The following is a 20,831-nucleotide window of genomic DNA, read 5'->3' as shown; positions in this document are numbered from 1 at the left end:
GACCCCACCACACAGCCACACAGGGTCCACCCTGTAAAAGCCCCAGTGGGACCAGCGCAGGTGGACCCATTCGATGCTCTGGACTATACTCCTCAAGAGACCCTCAGCCTGTGCCACGAACCCTGGTAGACAAGATTGCTGGTGGGACCAATTTTTGTATAAAATCGAAGGGATTTGCATCCTATAAATACGCTTACAGAAACACTTGTTCTATGTCAGCAAATGGGAATGGGAGGACATCATTAGAAAAAAACCTATTTACTATATAGGTGACTTAAAAAACAAAAACCCACAAATGACAGAAAGAAAAGCTGAAGAAAACATTTTTAGCTAAGAATTAAAATAAGAAAGTGGGACTTGAAGTTGACAAAATACCACCTCTGATAGATCCAGGTAAAACTGGATTTATAGTTAAGAGAAAACTATGATCAAATAATTGTCTCAACAGCGTACATCTGAGGTTCCACACTAAGAATGTTATGAAAACTCATGTCAATTTTATCAAATGTATTTATTTTGAAGCAGAATATACTAGTAGGCAAGCCATTAACTAGAAATTATAATGTACAATATACTAAATGAAAATTCCATATTGCAATTTTGTCTGTGGTATTTTATGACTAATTATTCTTCTAGTTAGAGCCACAGTGAGCTTTTTCCTAAACTAGCCTAATGCTTAATCCTTGACACCTCATCCTGTGATGAACACATACTTCAGATGGCCTTACTGGAGCAAATCCACTCGACAGAGTTGATTGTACATTCTATGAAGCAGATTCTATTCTGAGTGGGCCGAATCTGTTTTCAAATGCAGGGGTGGGGAGGGTGGAGCCCCGCAGCACCACCTGGCAGGGAGGCTGTAGTCCACTGGGCCCTTCTTCAGCACTTTCCCACTCTGCTCAAGACCAAGGGTCCCAGCCATGCTCAGAAGACTCTGCAGAAACATCCTACATCCCCTTCAGTGCTGCCAACTGCTGTGGCTAGAGTCCTTCTCCAGGCTTCTCCAAATGACCCACCATCAGCTCCAAGGCTCTCAAGCTCCAAACCCCTGAATATCCAAGGCCTCTTGCCCCTGACAGGAAATGGTTTTCCTATGGTCAGTTCTGTAGGCTGAGTTTATTCAGAAAGGGATATCACTGAAGTTTAAAAAAGTGAAATTTACTTGCATTGTCCTGTAGAAGAAACTAAAGACTTTGAGAAAGAGTAAGTATTATTATAAGTACTTCATTACAGTATTTAAAAAATGCCAGATAGATTTCACAAGAAACTTGTGAAATTCCTACACTGTAAGAAATGACAGATGATATTTGCACAAAATTGGCAACTGTCTTCCAGGAAGCCCTAAGATTTATGAGATGTTTAGAGTGCTATCAGTCACAAAAAGCATTTGTAGACAGCCACAACAGACTGTTGCAAACCAAATACAAGACAGGACAGAAGATGCATGAGAAGGAAGAAGACCACCGGTCAGATGGCACATTGGAGGTAAGAGCCTCAAGGCCCAATGGGACAGGGACCTCCCCCACCAGTTTTAGTACCTCAAACCTCAAGCTGGGCTGGGAAGATCTAGCCTCACCTTTCTGGACAGCAGAAGACTGTTGGTGGCCCTGGGCAGTGCTGAGCTCTGGGAAGCCTCACAGAGGGCTGGCAGCAGAGCAGGGGGTTCTGTGTCCAATAACTGGAATGAAGAAGTCACTGAACAGGCTCTGAGACTCCTCTACATCTCCCAAGGAATTCAGGATAGCCTGACACATTCTCCTCCCCTAGCCCAAAGTTCTAAGATCTGGAATAGGTTTTCTGAGTGTCCCCACCATAAGGGGAATCTGGGATCTGGCTGAAATGGCAAGCTTATTAATGGTGAGTGGCAATGGCTTTCAGGCTCGATTATGGTGCATCTATGTATTTTCTTACTGTTTTTGGTAGGATTTAAAAATGATTGGTTCATTAACTATTTAAAAGAGGAATAGTTCAGTAGAGGCAAGCTGGAGGTTAACCAGGATCATTCTTCAGTAGTATCCAGCCTGAAAAAAGGATAAAGGAATCCAGGTTATTCTGCTGATTTAAAAACCCACCCAACCAGCCCAGGAACATTAGCTCAACATCGGGCCTCTTAATAAATACCTCCTGTTGCAAGAGACTGCATTGTATTAAGAAAGGCCCACATATCCGTAGAACTAAGATGACTGTGTGGTTTAGGCTGAGGATAAAGGATTATACCCTCCTGCCAAAGACAAAGGAGGTGGTGTCCGAGGTGGTATTCTGTCTAATATCAATGAGACAGTGTCAGAGAGGAGACAGGACTTGGAAATACTCATTTACTATTTCACAGTGTAAGTGAGAAACTGAAGTCTCTACATGAAATCTGAAAACTGAGAAATAATTTTGTTTACGAAATTCCAAGGTAGTAATTTCAAAATTTAACCCATACCTACTGAAGCTGAAAAAGTCCTGCCACCACCTCAGAGTTTCAAAAGTCCTATTTAATTTTCAGAGGCCTAATGACATTTATCAATTTTAACCTTTATTATTTCTCAACTTTTTAAAACACATTCCCCCTACAATGCTTTCTGCAGCTTATATTAAGCTTTATTAAAACTTTACTCTGTGTATTCTCCACGTAACATATATTTTAAATGCTTATAGAAAACTCCTCCCTAACCTGGAGATTCTGATATGCTTCCTTTAAACTGATAATTGCTACTTTCAGTTTCCCATTTAAGAACAGTCCAAATCCATTCTAACTGTAGTGAAACGAATTAATAAAATCATATCCAAGAATACAACAAAATAACTACTAAGTACAGAAAAGCAACCTCAGATAAATGTTTGCAATTATAATAAAAATTCCTTAAGTAAATGTACAATATAGGCTCAGAGTCATTTATTTAAAATAAAAGGTGGTTTGATAAGGATAAAAGCTGAGAACAGCAGAGAGGAAGCAAAGAGGAAAAGAAGACAAAATCTTAACCAAGTTTCACACTGAATCTCAAACAATCCTCACTGACACATGGGCTCCCGGTGATGGGCACTGAGGAGAGCTGACGGTGGTGTGGGACATCACCGATTCCTCCTTTATCCTTGCAGATGCACAAGAGGAGGTCTAAGCATGGGCTCAGAAAAGGCCTTGCCTCAAGTCCTAATTAAGCTGATCTCAAAGGTAGGAATCAAAACCACATTTTCTTGTTCCCAGCTAAACCTTATTGGAAGTTGCTGCTTCTCTAGACCCTGCAGAGAAGGCTTATCTGCCAAACCCTTTTGGGAGCTCTGGGTGGGTTCCCGGGCCTGTCCTGGCTTGTCTGGCATGGTGCACTGCACCCATGAGAACCTTTCTGGGAATGTGGCAACCCTGGGGAGCAGTCAGCCTGGACCTCCAAACTTTCCATGAGGCTAAGAAATTTCATCCCAACCAATAAGATGTGCTGGGGATCAATGTCACGGGAAAAGAGCAAGACAGGCAGATGATGACTGGAGGTCCAAGCATGCTTCGGACCTCAGGAAGATGTGGAAGTCAGAACAGAAAGCCCCTAAATTCCACACGTTTTGAATCACTAAGTTCACTACTGTTGTTGCTAAAGTCAAACTTTTTTTTTTAAACCAAAACAACTCAAAACCAAACCAAAAAAAAAGGTGACCTAAGAGATTTCCAGAAGATTATTCTCAGATTGTGAAACAGAGTGCAGTGTGTAAACGGTGACTGTAAGTCTGAGTTGGTCAGCTGGCACTTCCTCCAGGAGAGCTAAGGGAGGAAGAGGAAGGAGGCACTTTTTCTAGAAATAAGGTATGCTTCATTAAGACCCAGCTAAGCCACTACCTCTACACATGTTTTTTAAGATTCCAGCAACCCTTCCTTACTCTTTTAAAACTCTGGTAATTCTGGGCCAAGATCCAACAAGTCTGGGTACAGACCAACATTTTCTCAATTACCCCTAAGCCTCCAAATATAGAAAAACAAACAACTAAAAGGAAGTGTACCCCAATGTGGCCCACATCACATATATAGAGAAAACAAGGAGTTCGTACCTCACTCTCAACAGACAGAGCTGGGTTCTGAAACGTTACTCATCACCGTTTACTGGGTAACCGTCTGTGAATTGCCAGAAAAATCAACAGGGCCTTTCTCCTCAGCACAGCTTGGTATTTCTGAGAAAACCCAAATGATTTCAAATGCAACTGGTATCTCCAATTCCACCAAAGCTGTGCGCACAATGAGCCAACCCCCTTTCAAATTTGAAACAAAATACAGATACAGACACAGCTATTTCCATTACACGCTGTCATCTTGCCTTTCTTCCACGGCTACTGTTTGCGGCTGTTGTCAGTGTTTTCAGTGTCTCCAGGGCACTGGCTGAGAGCTCTAAGAACGCACCTGCCTCCCCCATTCCATCACCCTTCCGAAAGTCCATTTTTCTCCTTCGCCCCAAGGATATACAAACTGCCAGGGGAGGCCAGCTGTCACAAGGGCCTCCTGGCAAGCTCACGTCTATAATAATCATCACCAAAGACAAACTTTACATGGTGATCAACTTTGGGAGGAAAATGTCAAGCTTGCCTCACCACCAACACCGCCACCATCCACCACAGAATTCTTTCCTCTACCTCCAGGGCATGCAGATTTCACACACATTCAACAACAAAATTGACACCGAGACACCAACAGCAAAAGGACCAGAGAGATCAGAATTCTGCAAGCAAGTTCTATAATGTTTTAAACTCTTAAACCAGGGGTCCGCAAACTTCTTCTGGAAGAATTTAGGGTCTGCTGGCCACACAGTCTCTGTTTCAACTACTCAACTCTGCTGCTGTAGCACAAATGCAGACAGAGATGCAAAGGAAGAAAGGAGTTGTGACTGTGCCCCACTACAACCTTATTTAAAATATAGAAGTAGGTGGCTGGCCAGCAGGCTGTACCTCACTGACCTTGTCTTAGGCTCTGAAGGTTAATATAAGACATAGAGCTAATTCATAAAATTTAGAAGAGCTGCCAAGACAAAAGAAATTATGTGGCAGCCATTAGGGCAGGACCAGAAAGACCGGAGCCTCGGGAGAAATGGGGACTTACCTTGACCAGCACAGCCACCAAGATGCCCAGGAAAGTGAGGAGCAGGAGACTTAGTTTCCCTTTGTTGCACCGTTTCAAGAGGAAAAATTTTGCCCAGTCTACCTTTGACTGGCTGTTGGGAGGGTATCTGAGGTTGTTAGCACTTTCTCCCTTTAAGCTTTTTAATAAACAGGGACGTTGATGAGAAAAAGTATCAAAACTGTATTTTCCGTGATAAACTCCCATCCCACTGGAACCTGAAAGAGGGAAGAGACACAACAGGCCCCTCTGTAGGTGACACCAGGTCCTCGGTCTGCACACTGCCAGGGACGCGCACAGACCTCCCTGCTGCCTGAAACACCCCGTCTAGCTGCGTGGCCAGGGCAACTGGCTCTTCCAGGAAATTCTCCCCAGGGAAGTGACCTTCGGTATCACCCCCAATTCCACAGAGGGGAAGGGAGCTCACAGAGGTAGAGAATATGCCCAAGGTGAAAGTGAAAGCCAGAACGTGAACCCAGACAGGTCCCGCTGGAAGTACTGCGTGCTCTTCTGCCGCCATTTCGTCTGGCTTTATTTATCCATGGCCCTATTCACCCACCTGCTCTGAGCTCCTAGAAAGTAACAAAGACCAGGATGACAGGACTATGCAGCCGGGTGGTAATAACCGAGTTAAGTCCACCCTCTTAAAAAGCCATGCTCTGTGATGTGTGACAGTTTCCACCTATTGTATGTGCTGGGTAGACACATGCATACAGCACAGTGGCATGAGGCACAGGTAATGGGGCCCTAGAAGCAGTTTTCTGGTGCCCGGCTGTTGGTGTTTAATTTAGGTGATAATTGAAACTGTAGGGAAATTTGGCAATACATATCAAAAGATACGCATTTTAGAAGAAAAATCTGAACTGTATGCCAAAAGATTAATTGTGCTTATGCCTGGGAAGTTATTACATTTTTTCTTATAACTTTCTCTAGTATTTTGTTTGTTTTTGCCCATTTCCCAATAAGCCTTTGAGTTAGAAGAAAAAAGCATTTCATTTTGAAAAAATAAAAATAAAAAAACCATTTTAACACAGCAATTATACTACTAGATGTTTTTCCTAATAATCAGAAATTGCACAATATAGAATCATGATACAAAAAGTTTTGAAATCACAAAAACCTAATGCCAGGAATTAGTTAAATAAATATGCTGCATTCATAATGGAACAGTACACAGTTACTAAGATCCCAACATGTATGCATACTGACATGGGAAAATGTCACATTATATCGTCACCTACAGGCTAGAAAACAACACATGACAGGATAACCATTTTTGAATAAAATAGTCACACATTTATGTATATATGTGCACATATACATAAGGAAAAGAATTTTAAGGACATAGACTGGAGGTTATCTTTAACAAGTGGAGTTACGGGTAATCTAGAAGGCCTGTGGGAAGACGACCTTCAAGTGGGTGTCAGGGAATGTCTCTCCCAGGAGGAGACAACAGAGCAGACAGCCAACTCAAATTCCTGGACAAATGATTCATGAAATGGCCCTCTGAAAGGATTCAGGGTGACTTACCCACTCCTCCAAAGGGTAAAGAGCTGAGCGTGAAGTGCATAATCACGTCGTTGGCTGTGACACCACCACTGGATGTTCCATCAATCATCCGTTTGATGAGCTGAGGGACAGAACAAAGGCTCCTGGATTCGTGGTGCCTGCAGTGTGGGCTGTGTGCTGGAGGGACCTGCATATCAGCTTCATGTACTGGCATGACTATTTGAATTTGGGAACACCATGCCAAATACATGAATAATCTAAAGTGCTCAATTTAGCAAACATGTAATTGGCATCTAGCACCAGATGCATATCCAGAACCTCGAGGTGGCACTGAACCAATTCTGTGGCTCAGTCACCACCTACAGCTGGACTCCCCAGAAGACCAAAGCCTTTTGTTATAAGGGACAGATTAGACTACATATATTCTGGTTTTTAAAAATTGTTAATATTTCTCCATTTCTGCTCTAAATAATAGCATACAATTAATAGATATCACTTAGTTTTTCTGAAATGCAAAAATTTTTAAGATTTTAGACTTAGTCTCTTATTTTTGAAGAAAAAAATATGGTTGGCTTAAGACCAGAATAGGCACAATGACATTTGGCTGTTAAATATCATTTCACCTGGCTGCCAGTGAGCTCTTGAGAGTTCTTTGTAGTGAACATCATGGTGGAGTCTGGTTACATGACCCAGTCACTGGGATGTGCTCCCCACAACCTGCACCCTGGCCGTCAGACTCTAAGCTCCAGGCTTCCTGCCGGCCACATTACCTATGGTCAGTTCAAATATCACACCATTGTTTAAGAAGCCATCCTTTACTGGGCCGCACACACCTGCTCTCATCTCACACAGCTGCATCTCTATAGCAGCAGCCCCGTGACCACCTGTACATTACCACCAAAGGCTCTGCAGACAATATTTGCTTTGTGAACTCCTCAGCCCTCGAGTGGTCCCACCTTCCTCCTTCTGGTTTTCCCTCTTCTTCAGCAGGCTCCTGAACTTACTTGCCCATCTTAAGGCCACCATCCCTTAGCAGATCACTCATGAGGCGAGGAAACAAGCCAGTTGGACAGGGGGCTACCCTGCTCACCCTGGTATGACCTGCTCACCTGGCTGTGATGGCTCCAGCACCCTGACAACAAAGTAATGTGACTGGAGAAACTGGAATCCAAGATTTCACAACCATTCCTGTGATAGTGGCAGAGGTCTGTCCCCCACAGCCCTCCCCAAGAGGCTGTGAATGCCGTTTGGGTAAGAAGGGAAGGCTCTTACACAGGAATGCCCTGGGGAGTACATCAGGACCTAATCCGCTAAGGCTGGTTCATGAAAGTCTTCTAATTATCTGGAGGTGTTTGTGAGCCAAACAAAACTTGTGATGCTCACCCCTGAAGACTTAGATCTAATCCCTGGGGCATGGGAAAGGTGACACTGGCAGCACCAGGGCCTCACACCTGTGGCACTTCTGAATACAGACTCACCGGGAGGCTCCGTGCTGTACAAAATCAACTGGTGTTTGCTGTGTGGCAAAGAAGAAATGCAGTTTATGACAGCGAGCCATTCCCAATAAACTACCTTATTGTTGTGAGAAAACACATAGAGAGCCAGGGGCTTTTCACGTTCATTTATGAATTTTATGGCTTCATCTGCATCCTTCACAGGCACTATTGGAAGAATTGGTCCAAAAATTTCTTCTTGCATCACTTTAGTTTCAGGATCAACATCAGTAAGTACTGTTGGGGCTGAAAAGACAGTAAGGAAAATGAACCACTGAAGCAGAAGACAAAAATGCAAAGCCCCAGTGTCACATCCCGGGCCCTCTCCCATTCCCACCTAAGTATTATTTATTAAAACAAAGCCCTGAGTGTGGGTGTGGATGAAACATGTAGATATTAAACATCTCCAAGCATGTGTATCAGGGGATCCTTAAGCAAACCATGGGAAAGACAGATGCTTGTGTACATCCTGTTTGTATCTGGCTTGTTCACAGCTGTATTCGTCTGCATGGGGATTATGTTTGTCTTTTTCTAGATGGGTCTTCCTGGGAGTGCAACAGCCCCTCTGTGGATCAAATCAACACCAACTCTTTTTTTAAAAAAATTATTATTATTTTAAAAGTATTATTAATAATCTTACATTGGTTTCAAATGTACATCACACTGGTTCAACAGTTCCCATGGTCAACTTATACTGGGACTGCAAATTTGCCCTTTTATCCCCTCCCCCACCCCCATGTCCCCCTTGGTAACCACTAGTCACCTCTCAGTGTCTATGAGTCTGATGCCATTTTGTTTTGTTTTGCTTTGTTTTTACATTCCACAAATAAGTCACATCATATGGTATTTGTCTTTCTCTGCCTGGCTTATTTCACTGAGCCTAATACCCTCAATACCAATTCTTAATTCAAGGGCTTTCTTGCATATGATCTCATTCACCTTTATTTCAACTCCATTAGACAGGTTAAAAAAAATATACTTAATTGGTCAAGATTCCCTGACCCTTGATTCAGTGTGGTGTCCACTATGGGGAAGGGCACAGGAAAGGAGGGCAATGTGGATGCTGAGGAAGCCCCACAGTGCCGCGGTGTCCATGCCAAGCCAGTCACCAATGAGCAGTACTCGGCAGGCCCCTGAGATCATCCATGAACAGAGGAGACACCCGACAATAACAAGTGTGCTCTTTCCCGTACCCCTGATTTTCTACTAGGTCACCCTGGCACTGTGGCTGAGGATGGCTTGCTCCAGCCTGCTCCAGGGCTATGTAAGCTGCTCCCCCCATCTGCTGCCCACTGCATCCCTGGGTCAGAGACCTGGTTGGGTGTGGGTGTCCACCCTCCTCTGCACAGCCATGTGCTCAGGTAAGGTGACCCTGACTCCAGGTCAGGGGAAAGTTCCTAACTAGTTGAGCTAATTATTAATCTCACCATTAACCCGCCTAGAAGGGGGCAAAGTTGATGTGCAGAGGGAGAACAAGAAGGTGAAGGACTGGGGGTTTGTGAGGGTGTCACCGAGCCGCTTAATTAACAGACCAGAAGCACCTCGGGCCTGATTATGAGAGAATAATTTTGCTTACTGTTTAAGTCCTTTAGCTTCTGTGTTTTTTTTTAAGTTGGGTTTTTTGGAGATCACATCTCACACCCTCTTCTACCTGAAGGGAGCGTAAGTCAGGCTATTTGGGGCAGCTTCTTTGCCAGCTAAACATGTCTATAATTCTTCTGTCTTATATGTAATTTTAGACAAATTATTTAAAACTCAGAAGTAATACATATTCATGGCAAAGAATAAAAAGCACAAAAAGAAAGTAAACAAAAAATAAGGTCAAGCACCATAGATCAAAACACTGTTTCTGGAAAAGGGCTGCAACTGGCTAGATGTGGAATTGTGGCCAAGCTATTTTTTTGTGCTGTGTTTCCAGCCATAAGCTGAAAACAATTACACAGTTTGATTCTGCTTCTCAGAGTTGTAGGAAGAAAAAAAATTAGACAAAATATGTGTACATACAAAAACTTAATGCAACACATGTAGTATTATTAAACACGCATATGTACATATATAAAATATATAAAACCGTCTTTTACCAAAGCAGTATACCAGAAAGCAGTATTTAACAGTTCGTTAAACACTACATTAGCGTCAGTAAATTGTGCCAATAAGACCATCAAGTCGCAGTGTCTGGAGAGGAAAGTGAATTTCCATTACCCACATAGCGTGAGGCCTCATCCGTCTCCCCGCCAAAGGCAATCTGTTGTCCTTCAAGCAAACTCAGTATTCTCTTAAAATGATGAAGACTGATGATCCTTTCATAATCAGGAGATTCTTTTATATTTTCTCCATAAAATGCCTATTTAAAACAATAGTATTAGCCATTAAAGACCCTATTTCAATTTCTTTAACAAGTACAAAATCCACTCATGCCCCAAAACTGATCTGGTTTTCTATCATGCCCCCCACCCTCCCAATCAAGTACTTTTATAAGAGTCTACCAGCAGTGAGTTTAAGCTGTTTGTCGGGTCCAGGACAAGAACTCAAGCACACACACAGATCTATCATTTTCCACAGTTTCAGGGGTTTACAGGGATCTCTTGCACACTGCGTGCAGGCCCTCCCGCGGGCGAATGCGGGAGGCAGCAGTGGGTCGGGGGGTTCTCAATCTGAATCGGGCCACCTGCCCGCTGTGTTGCAGCTGGGGCTGCCTGCCTCTTGTGAGGAGTTGTATGTTGCAGCACAGACGCGGGGACCTAAAAAACCTGAAATAGCCCTTCACAGGAAATTTACTGAGCTTTGTGCTATTTCATAGTTTTACATCTTTTCTGGACTGGTATTTCCACCAGTTGTAGATGACAGGGAAATCACAGAAAGGATCAGAATTAAGTTCTGGTAAATTAGCCTCAAAAGCAAAAGAGCCTCAAAATCATACAGCCAATATTTACTATGTAAAGCAAACACAGAGTTACTGAACTGTTGCATTATCTCAAAGCCTTGGGAGAGCGCTCATGCACTGGCAATCTAAATGAGCACTGCTCACCCACCCTCGGCCCATAGTCCCTGACCTGGGAGGCAGGAACCACCAGGCAGCCACTGACATGCACATTCCTGGGCTGCAACTCCAGGGCCACCAACAGTAGTTTTCAATGCTGGCTGCACCTTAGAATCACCCAGAGACCCCAGACTAGCTGCTTCATGTCTTGGAAGGGCAAGGACTGGCAACTTCCTAAATGGCTCTCTAGTGAACCTCAGTAGAGAACCAGTGCGTTAAGAGTACAAATGCCTCGAAGGTGGCAGAAGGGCTCTTATTCCCTTGAAGCCAAGTTCAACACCAGATTTGCCTAAGCATGTCTTGTCTGATTCCCAGGTGTTTCTGGCCTCACACGTTACCTGTGGCCTCTCTCTCTGCCATCCACAGTCTGACCGGCCAGTTCTCCTCTTGTGTGTTCCTGTCTGGCTCCCCCTCAGTCCCGTCGCTGACGTCCACCTCCACATCAACACCCTCGGCCCCTCATACCCAGAGTCACCCTGCTGGGGGCCCCTGACTTCCCTAAACTTCCTGGCATCTGACCGTTATTCTCTGATCATGAACACTGCTCTTGCATGGGCTTGATCCTTCCTGTCAGTGCTCAGTGAACACCTGCTGAGTGAACAATGATTATTCCCATAATTTCTTCCATCCAGAGGGCTTACTGACCACCTCCCATGGTGAACTCAGTCACACTGGTTCGTCCCATTCCTTTCTTCCAATCCAAACCCTACATTTCTTTAAGGCTTAGCTCAGCACACTACCATGCAGCCTTGATTCCCTTGCCAAGGTCTTAAACACCCTGAAAGATTGATAACCATGTCAAGAGTATAACATAAATAGGTATTTAATTCACTCACTCCTCCAAACTACTGGCCTTCCAATACCTGGCCCTCTGCACACACAGGAACTGATACCCTTAATCAGCAATGGTCAACATGGCAGAGCACCTCTTACTCATTTCAAGGACCAGCAATGTTCACTTACAAGCACAAAACATAGTGATTTAATTTTTTTTAAAGCCATGTACCACAACTAACCAGTTGTTTCATAAGCAAATCAATGAGACAGTTTAAGTGGATTTAACACCACCTAACCTTGCTCCCCGAGACAGTCTACGAGAGGTGCAAAGAGCATTTTTAATCAGCCAATAAGTTAATTCAGTCACACGTGCTACTGGAATTTTCCTGAGCAGATGAGGGAATAGGGATGCTGGCTGCAAACAGATGATTTGACTCCGTATTTTAATGAAACTAATGGAATCAAATGTGTTAAGTACAAACCTTCACGCTTTCCTTAATCTTCTGCACAATTTGATTCTGGACGGATGGTTCACAGAGAACGTAGTCAGGAGCAATGCAGGTTTGACCGCAGTTCATGTACTTCCCCCAGGCTATACGTCTGCGGGGGTGGAGAGAAAAACCCAGAATAGCCATGGAATTCAGTCTACTATCCACTTGTTATGTAATTTTGTGTTGTCTGAGTACTTTGCAACTACCATGTATTCATAGATTTACTTGGTACTCTTTACAAAAAATAAAACTTAAAAAAACTCATTTCTAAATCAGTTGGCTAGAACTTAGAATGCATTTTCCAACTGATGTAGAACATTCTAAGCAGCAGGGAAATTCTCACACCAACCCACAGGAAAGAGTACTTGATTAACAAGCCATTGCCTGCTGCAGGGAGACGGAGAAACAGCCTCACAACACTCTGCTCCTCCTTCCCCAACTCCAGCCAAGAGGGCATCTGGGAGGAAGACAGGAATTCCACACAGACCTCACCTCTCCTGGTTTGGCTTTAGGTCCTGCTGGCCAGATGTCTGAGCATAAAGCAGGACAACAGCCAGCCTCCGAGACCACCCTGTTCTCTGTGGGGCCTCTCCCTGCCTCAGAAAGCTGTCCTATACATAGATCCAAGTCCACAACCTGAATGTCGCTACCGAGAGTCTCATGCTTTGGCAGGTATAGACTTCTACCCAGATGCAGCCAAAACTCCTTAGGCCTCCTTTGCTCCTCATCTCCGAGGGGAGATAAAGCCATGCCACCTCGAGCACACAGTCAGTCCTGGGCTGTGGCAGTTCTGGGTAGCTACACCTGATTTAGCAGAGAGAACCTGAAACCTTTTTTTTCTAGTTCCCACAGGCAAGATGCTATTCTTGCGTGAATAGTAGTGATTTTGTCTTAACAAAGGACCTCAGTTAAGAGGTCCACATAATACCCTTTCTGTTGGAAATTTGAAGACTATTAGGCACACACGGTACTTTACTTCATGGATTATCTGCCAGCAGAACAGTAAAGTTTCCGGACTATCATCTTGAGAGGAAGGCACTTTTTCTTAACTCCTAGGCCAACCACATAACGTCAAGACCTCTTGGCCATCTCTTCTGGCAGTGGCACCAACAGAGGTTACTCCTGTGGACGTTAACCACAGTCCCTCAGAGTCACGAAGCACGAGGTTCCAGTGCAAAGAGGAGAGGTCTCCTCCGGGCTGGGAAAACCGCACTAAGCAGAGTGCCAGTCTCACCTGCAGGCGATATCCAGGTCACAGTCTCTATCAATGTAACATGGGCTCTTCCCTCCCAGTTCAAGAGTCACAGGGGTCAGATGCTTGGCGGCAGCTTCCATGACAATTTTTCCGACTGCAGTGCTTCCCGTGTAGAAAATGTGGTCAAATCGCTGCTTCAGAAGTTCCGTGGCTTCTTCAACACCACCATTAATGACAACATACAAGTCCTTAAAGACAGAAAAAAAAAATTGCCAAATTCATCATATTGTCTAACATCAACAATTTCTTCAGTGTAAACATGTAACATTCAGGAATATCAGAGAAGATGGAGACCAGCCCCTGTGATGAAAGCAGCAGCAGCTGACAGAGGGCAAGAGGAGAACCATCTGGTAGCATCTGAGAGTCATCACCCGACAGTGGAACTGACCTGAGAGTTCACTGTTTTCTCATGAGCTCAGCAGTGAAGACAAAAAGACAGCAAATAATTAGATCTGACCAAGGAAATGCAGATGGCAGTTTGCAAGTTGAGGATCTGAGTGAGAAAATGTGGCTGCTGTTGTAACTAGAACAGGTCCCACCTGAATGTATTAACCCGAATGTTCTCTCTACATAACACAGGGTAGGCCTGACCCACCGTAGGAACCTAGTAAATGTCTGCTGAATGAATGCAGGGGAATGCAGACGAGATCATTTGCTTTTGAAGCCAGATCTGGACTAGACCTGGGCCTGTCACCCACTAGCTTATATGACCTCTGGGAACCTACTGATCATCTCTGAGCCTGTTTACTCACCGGTTACTGGAGGGAAGTCACATGGCTTTGGACTGAGCCCTTCTGTGCACTGTGCTATTACCAACATTTCACCAGAGAAAGCATCTTGGATGTTAACAGTATGAAAAACAGTGGCAGAAACAAGTGGGCAAGGAAAGCAGACAGAGGGAGATGTCCAGAAGAGCCTCAGGGATGGACAGGAAGCATCCCTTGTGGACCTCATATGTCTACTTGACTGCTATCTAGGAGGCAGATGAGTTCTTGTTCATCCGTAGTTCAACTGCCCAACACGTTTCACATTTTCACTAGCATGTGGTTTAATCTACAGAGCAAACATGATTGGTCCCAAACTAAGTGAGCTAGGGTGGGCATCATTATCCCATCTGGAGAGTCAGATCATGAAGAATTTACCCATAAGGAGGGGCAAACAGGACCTTCAACCTCTACCTTGGTTCCAAATCCTACTCAACCCATGACATCAATTGTCCTCCTCATCCTCCTGAACTGGATAACCACAGCTACCAGAACAAAACTGTTCTCTGGGCTGCTCTAACAGTGATGAGACAACAGAGAGAACAATGGTATTTCAAGACCCCGAGATGCCTCTGATTTATTATAAATTAATGGGTTACAACTCCAGGTATGATATTTTAAAGTTGTCTTTCAATGAAAGCTAAATGAGGACTCCTCCCTGTACAATTCCACGGAGAAATAAGTAGTCCCAAGTTCACGGTGGCATCATAAACCTAGGAGGGCAGAGAGCCTCTGATTTAGGCAGATGAGATCATCGTCTTTAACTTTTGATACTCCTAAATGCCATCTCTTTAACTCCAGAACACTCTGGTTCAGGAAGCCATCTTCTTCTTGCAACTTTCATGCCACAGACTCACCCATTTTAAAAGCAGAAGCATCCTTAGGTAACTATACCCCATCAAGATGAGAGAGATTACCAGCACCCAGCACAGTACCAGTCCCTCACTAAACAAGGCTTTAAATGGGTACACCCCAAATCATGTTAGATCAAAGGTTAATCTAAAATGCCAAAAGACAAAAGAGGATTTGTAAATAATGGGGGTTGCCTAGGAAGCCCTGGACCCAAGTACCTATGTAACTACAATAACTGAGTGATTCCATGTTTATTATGAAACTTAGTTTCTTTTATTAAACTTACTGGAGGCTTAGGAACCTGCCTACAGAACCCCAGCTGCAGATGACGCACATGAGCAGGAAGAACCTGTGTGTGGAGGATGGGTCAGGACATAATTACCTGGTCTAAATACTGAGGGAGGAGCTTCGCCAAGATCTTGGCTGTATGTTCACTTACTTCAGAAGGCTTGATGATCCCAGCATTTCCTAAACAAAGCAAAAAGCAGACCAGTATCATCTCATACTTGAGTTAATAGTATATTTATATTTACTTATTACTATTACTCTAAGTAGTACATTAAATATACTAAATAGCATACTTACTGTTGCTCTGTTTGGTGGCTTTAGTAGCCACCAAAATGGCGCTCGTGTGGGGAATACGGATCCAGTATTTCAATTATTTCCACAGCTTTAATTCTGTTCTTCCTCATAATGAGAGCAGGCTCATTCTCCTTTTTCCTCAAATGCTAACCCTCAGCTCTATCCTCAGGTCACTGGTAATGGGCTCAGCAGCAGCCCCCATTCCTCCAGCTTCCCCACACACTTTTACCACTACCACCATTGGGTTTTCCCGTTTGCCCTGGAAATGTTGGGCAAACAAGCCCTGTCAGCAAAAGCTACTGACTGGGATCCTGCAGAAGTAAAAAATTAGTCTCTTGGTGCTTGCTATGCCCCTCAGCTGGCTTTACTACCTCGGCCCCCATCTGACTGGAGAAACTGGTCAGGCAGATTCAAACGGTTCATCCAAGACCAGAGCTGGCAACTGAATCTAAACTACAATAGGGATGCCTGCCTCCAAGCTCCTGGGCATGTTGACTCACGCCTTTAATGCCCTCACAGATTGACTCCCCAGGTGTTTCAAAGAACAGTCACCCTGAAAACTTCTCTGGAGCCCATTGGAAAAGTAGTAATAATATTTATGAATTCTCGGTACACTGCTGGTGTAAACAAGGCACACCAAGGCAAAGTGAATGTATGTAATAAGCTGAGGCCACACCTGCAGCGATGGCTCCTATCAGAGGATGAATGGTGAGAACGAGCGGGTAGTTCCAAGCTCCAATAATCAGCACAACCCCCAGGGGCTCTGGCTGAACATAGACCTCATCCAGCATGGTGAGCAGGTTCTTTTTAGCTGGTCTCGCAGTAACCCACTCAGGAAGCTTCTCCAGCATGAGATCAATTTCCCCAAGAATGGTAATGACTTCATGGCTGTACGCGTTGAGTTCACTCTGTTATGATAGAACCACAGTTAACTTTGCGTGACTATGACACACTCTGCCCTGAATGTCAGAAACTTCCGGCCTGGTACCCTGACAGTGACAACCGGCTGCTATGCCGTTCCAGTTCCTTGTGGAACCTCCAGGTCCTCATTAAGGTCTTGCTAACTCCCTTTCTAAAATATTTAATCTGTTTACATCCTTCTTTACTGAGCCATTTAAAAATCAGGCTTGAACAGTATCTCTTTCAGGAAGACTTCCCTGATTGAGAATAGCCTGCCTTGATCATGCTTATAAACAATAGCAATTACAGTTTTTCACTCTTCAACAGTTATGGTTTATAACTATACTCACATTATGTCTGTGTCTGTTTTGTTTCCCAACCAAATTTAAAACCCTCAAAGGCAACGAACTTATTATATTTCTTTATTAATCCTATATATTTCCATACACAGATATTTGCTGCTTATAGAGTGAAAGATTCAGACTTTTTGAAATTTTAATTATTCCATCTTATTTATTTGATAGTATAGCCCTTTTCCACAAAAAGTACGATAAAGGAAATGTTATAGTTACTGTTGTTCCTACTACTACTGATGTTACTACCTGTCAGAATGTTTTCTGACTGGGGGAAGTGAAGAAGGAAGATTGACAATGCCATGTTACCCCTGGAATGAAGACAAAAAGTAAACATAGATGATAACAATATTATTAGAATATATAGGGGATATATACTTATATCCTAAATACTGCCCAAAACCTTGTTACTCAAAGTGTGAGCCCAGATTTTTTGTGAAGGCAGAGCAGGAGGGTCCTGAGCTCACCCCTCTCACCGACACACCAAAGCTACATGTACGGCAACCCTCCCTGAGAACTAGCTGAAGACTGGCAGAACAGCTCTTTGGCAGCTAATGTTAAAATTAAAAAGCCACCTGGAGAGGGGTAGGTTGGGCAGAGTGTGGTCTGGTCAGGACCCACCTCCTCCATCCCTGACACAGGCCTGGGGGCTACAAGCGGGAGGAACCGTACAGGCGCAGAGGGCCTCCCTGAGGAGCCAGGGGTTCTAGCCCCACTCCAGGCACCTCCCAGTCATGGGGAACTGCACCGGGAAAAGGAGCCCCCATAACATTTGGCTTTAAAAATCAGAGAGGCTATAGGAAACCAAGACTCCACTCTTAAAGAGCCTGTGCACAAACTCACACACTCCAAACCCCAGCACAGGGGCAGCAGTTTGAAAATCACCTGGGCCACACGTGAAAGAGATTTATTGACTAATTTTAAGGTGTTTTCCAGAGGGACAGGGGATGTGGAGGGACTTTCTCCCAGTACAGAAATGCTGATGGGTAGTAGTTTACAATATTCTCAAAATTAAACTCAAAATGGATTAAATACCTAAATGTACAACCTACAACAATAAAACTCCTAAAAGAAAACATAGGCAGTAAACTACTGGATGTCAGTCTTGGCAATATTTTTTTGGATCTATCTCCTAGGGCAAGGACAATAAAAGCAAAACAAACAAATGGAACTACAGCAAACTAAAACTTCTGCACAGCGAAGGAAACCAACAAAATGAAAAGGCAATCTTTGTGAGAAAGTATTTGCAAATGATATATTTGATAAAGGATTAATATCCAGAATATATAAAGAACTCACATAACTAAACACCAAAAAAACAAGCAATCCAATTAAAAAATGGACAGAGAATCTAGGGAAGGCCAACAGGTACATGAAAAGATGCTCAACATCATTAATCATCAGGGAAATGCAAATCAAAACCATAATGAAATATGTCAGAATGGCTCATATCAAAAAGAAATAAATGTGGCAAGAATGTGGAGAAAAGGAAACCGTCGTGCACTGTTGGTGGGTATGTAAATTAGTGGACCACATTAAATGGTATGGAGATTCCTCAAAAAATTAGAAATAGAGCTACCATATGATCTAGCAATACCACTTCTGAGTATTTAGCCACAGAAAACGAAGCCACTAATTGGAAAAGATAAATGCACCCCTATGTTTACCACAACCTTATTTACAACTGCTAAGATATGGAAGCAACCTAAGTATCTGACAAATGAATGAATAAAGAAGATCTGATACACATATACAATGGAGTATTAGCCATAAAAAAAAGTGCAATCTTGTCAACATGGAAGACTTAAGAGGATATTATGCTAAGTGAAGTAAGACAAACACACCGTATGTGGAATTCACTTATATGTGGAATCTAAAAAACAAAACAAATGAACAAACAAAACAGACTTATAAATAGCAAAACGGTGGCCAGAGGGAAGGGAGGTGTGCATTTGGGAGAAATAGGTGAAGATTAAGAAGTACAAACTTCCAATTATACAATAAATTAGGGGGCTGTAAAGTACAGCGTAGGGATTATAGTCAATATTGCAGTAACTTTGTATGGTGGTGACAGATGGTAACTAAGCATGTTCATCATTTTGCAATATACATACATATTGAATCACTATGTTGTACACCTGAAACTAACATAATATGTAGGTCATATGCCCCACAATTTAAAAAAAAAATGTGGTTCCAAAATAAGCAACAGGGTTGTTAGAAACTTAGAATATTCTGTCAGACCCTCTCCCAGACCTACTGAATCACAATTTGCATTTTAACAAGATCCCCAGGTGAGTCACCAGTGCACTAGAGTTTGAGAAACAACGACCTAAAACACAACGGCGTGGAGGAAATTTGAGTGTAACAACCAAAAATCCTGATTACAAAAGAAAGAATAAACAAAGTTAAAAGAAAATAAATACACCAGGATAAAAATATCTGCAATACAGTAAGCCGACAAATTATCGAAATCCAGAATATACAGAGAATTCCTCCAAATAATAAGGAAAAGGGCCATAAATGCAACAGAAAAACAAGCAATCTGCGAAAGAACAAAGGCTTGAAGACACACACACACCAACGTGTCTGCAAATATGCACGAGAGGGGCTGTCTAAGCAAAGCACGATCGGGAAAACCAGGCGGAACTTTTGCTTTATCGGTACTGCCGGAGACTTTACTCCCACGGTGCTTGCGTAATCAAAAACGAAGAAAAAAATGCGAAAGCTCGGGCGGAATGCGGTCCCGAAGTGGGGCGGCGGGAGGCGGTGTCCCGGCTCCGCCCGCCGCGCACCCACCTTGCACAGGTCGGCGGTGATGGCCGCTAGGATGTCCTTCTCGCGCTCCAGCACCATCCTGCGCAGGGCCTCGAGCTGCTGCAGCCGAAACCTGAGGGGTCGCGACCGGCCGGACTCGAACGCGCGGCGAACCCTCTGAACTTCGCGCTCCATGGCCTCGTGCTGAGCAAAGAGAGGGGAGGTCGGGGGCCGTGGCGGGCGGGATGGACACCTGTGCGGGTGGCGCCGTCTCGCCCCCTCCCTCCCCTCCCCTCCCGCCCGTGGGCCCCCACGATCGACCCTGAGCTGCACCTCCTTGCCGCGCGACTCGCTCGCTCGCTGGCTCTGTGGCGACCTCTACCCCTTCGCTGTCCAACAGCCCGACGGCGGCTCAGAGGGGCTGGGCTCCACCCCAGCCGCGCACCTATTGGCCGGCTCAGCCCACGTGACCCAGCGGCCGGCCGCCGGCCCCTCCCATTACCGCCGTTTCCCCAGAGCCGACCGTGGATGTGGGGATGTGGGTGTGGGGGCGGCGGACGTGCAAGGCGGTTCCCAGCCGGCGCGATGACCCCGCCCTGGGTGGCTCCAGGACCGGACGAGGAGCCCCCGACAAGAGGGCTGGGCGGCAGAGGGCCCGGTGCGGGGCAGGAGCGCCCCGACACCGGGACGGAGGACGGCCCGCTCGGAGAGACGCCCTCGAGAGGGTTTCTCCGTCCCCCTCCATTTTGTGACTCTCGGAGAGCCACCAGGCGCCGGCCCGTAGACCGGCGCGTTTCCCGGGGCCGTCTTAGCCCTGAGGGTCCGAAGGCCGGCCGGATGCAGGTGACGCACCCGCCGCCCTCCTCCGCCCCGGCCCAGCATTAGCTGCCTCACTTTATGCACTACAAGACATATTTCAAGAATTTCCGCCGAGGTTAGTACCCTGAGGGCAGGCCAGGACTTCGTCTCGGATGCTAGCCC

General features: G+C 44.7%; 1 protein-coding gene across 9 annotated transcripts; it reads right to left on the bottom strand.

Annotated features, from left to right (window-relative positions):
- Positions 1-492: 492 nt before the first annotated feature.
- Positions 493-20,282, bottom strand: ALDH3A2 (aldehyde dehydrogenase 3 family member A2). 9 transcript variants are annotated; one of them, XM_036911640.2, is made up of 12 exons: positions 20,184-20,282; positions 19,893-20,054; positions 16,517-16,748; positions 15,641-15,726; positions 13,622-13,830; positions 12,379-12,496; positions 10,282-10,423; positions 8,159-8,325; positions 6,608-6,707; positions 5,060-5,295; positions 4,021-4,140; positions 493-2,021 (listed from the first exon to the last, which is right to left on the bottom strand). In XM_036911640.2, the coding sequence occupies exons 2-11, from the start codon at positions 20,043-20,045 to the stop codon at positions 4,063-4,065; spliced, it is 1,521 nt and encodes a 506-aa protein (XP_036767535.2). In that variant the 5' UTR covers positions 20,046-20,054; positions 20,184-20,282; the 3' UTR covers positions 493-2,021; positions 4,021-4,062. The 9 variants fall into 9 exon arrangements, 6 of the variants coding, with proteins under 6 accessions (XP_036767535.2, XP_036767537.2, XP_036767540.2 ...); XM_036911642.2 differs by lacking the exon at positions 20,184-20,282 and adding an exon at positions 17,343-17,404 and having other exon boundaries at positions 19,893-20,106; XM_036911645.2 differs by lacking the exons at positions 5,060-5,295; positions 20,184-20,282 and having other exon boundaries at positions 19,893-20,163.
- Between the last annotated feature and the right edge of the window lie 549 nt (positions 20,283-20,831).

This window comes from Manis pentadactyla, chromosome 4 (assembly GCF_030020395.1).
Source record: "Manis pentadactyla isolate mManPen7 chromosome 4, mManPen7.hap1, whole genome shotgun sequence".
In the NCBI taxonomy this organism is placed as follows: Eukaryota; Metazoa; Chordata; class Mammalia; order Pholidota; family Manidae; genus Manis; species Manis pentadactyla.
This window is presented reverse-complemented; position numbering and strand designations above follow the sequence as displayed.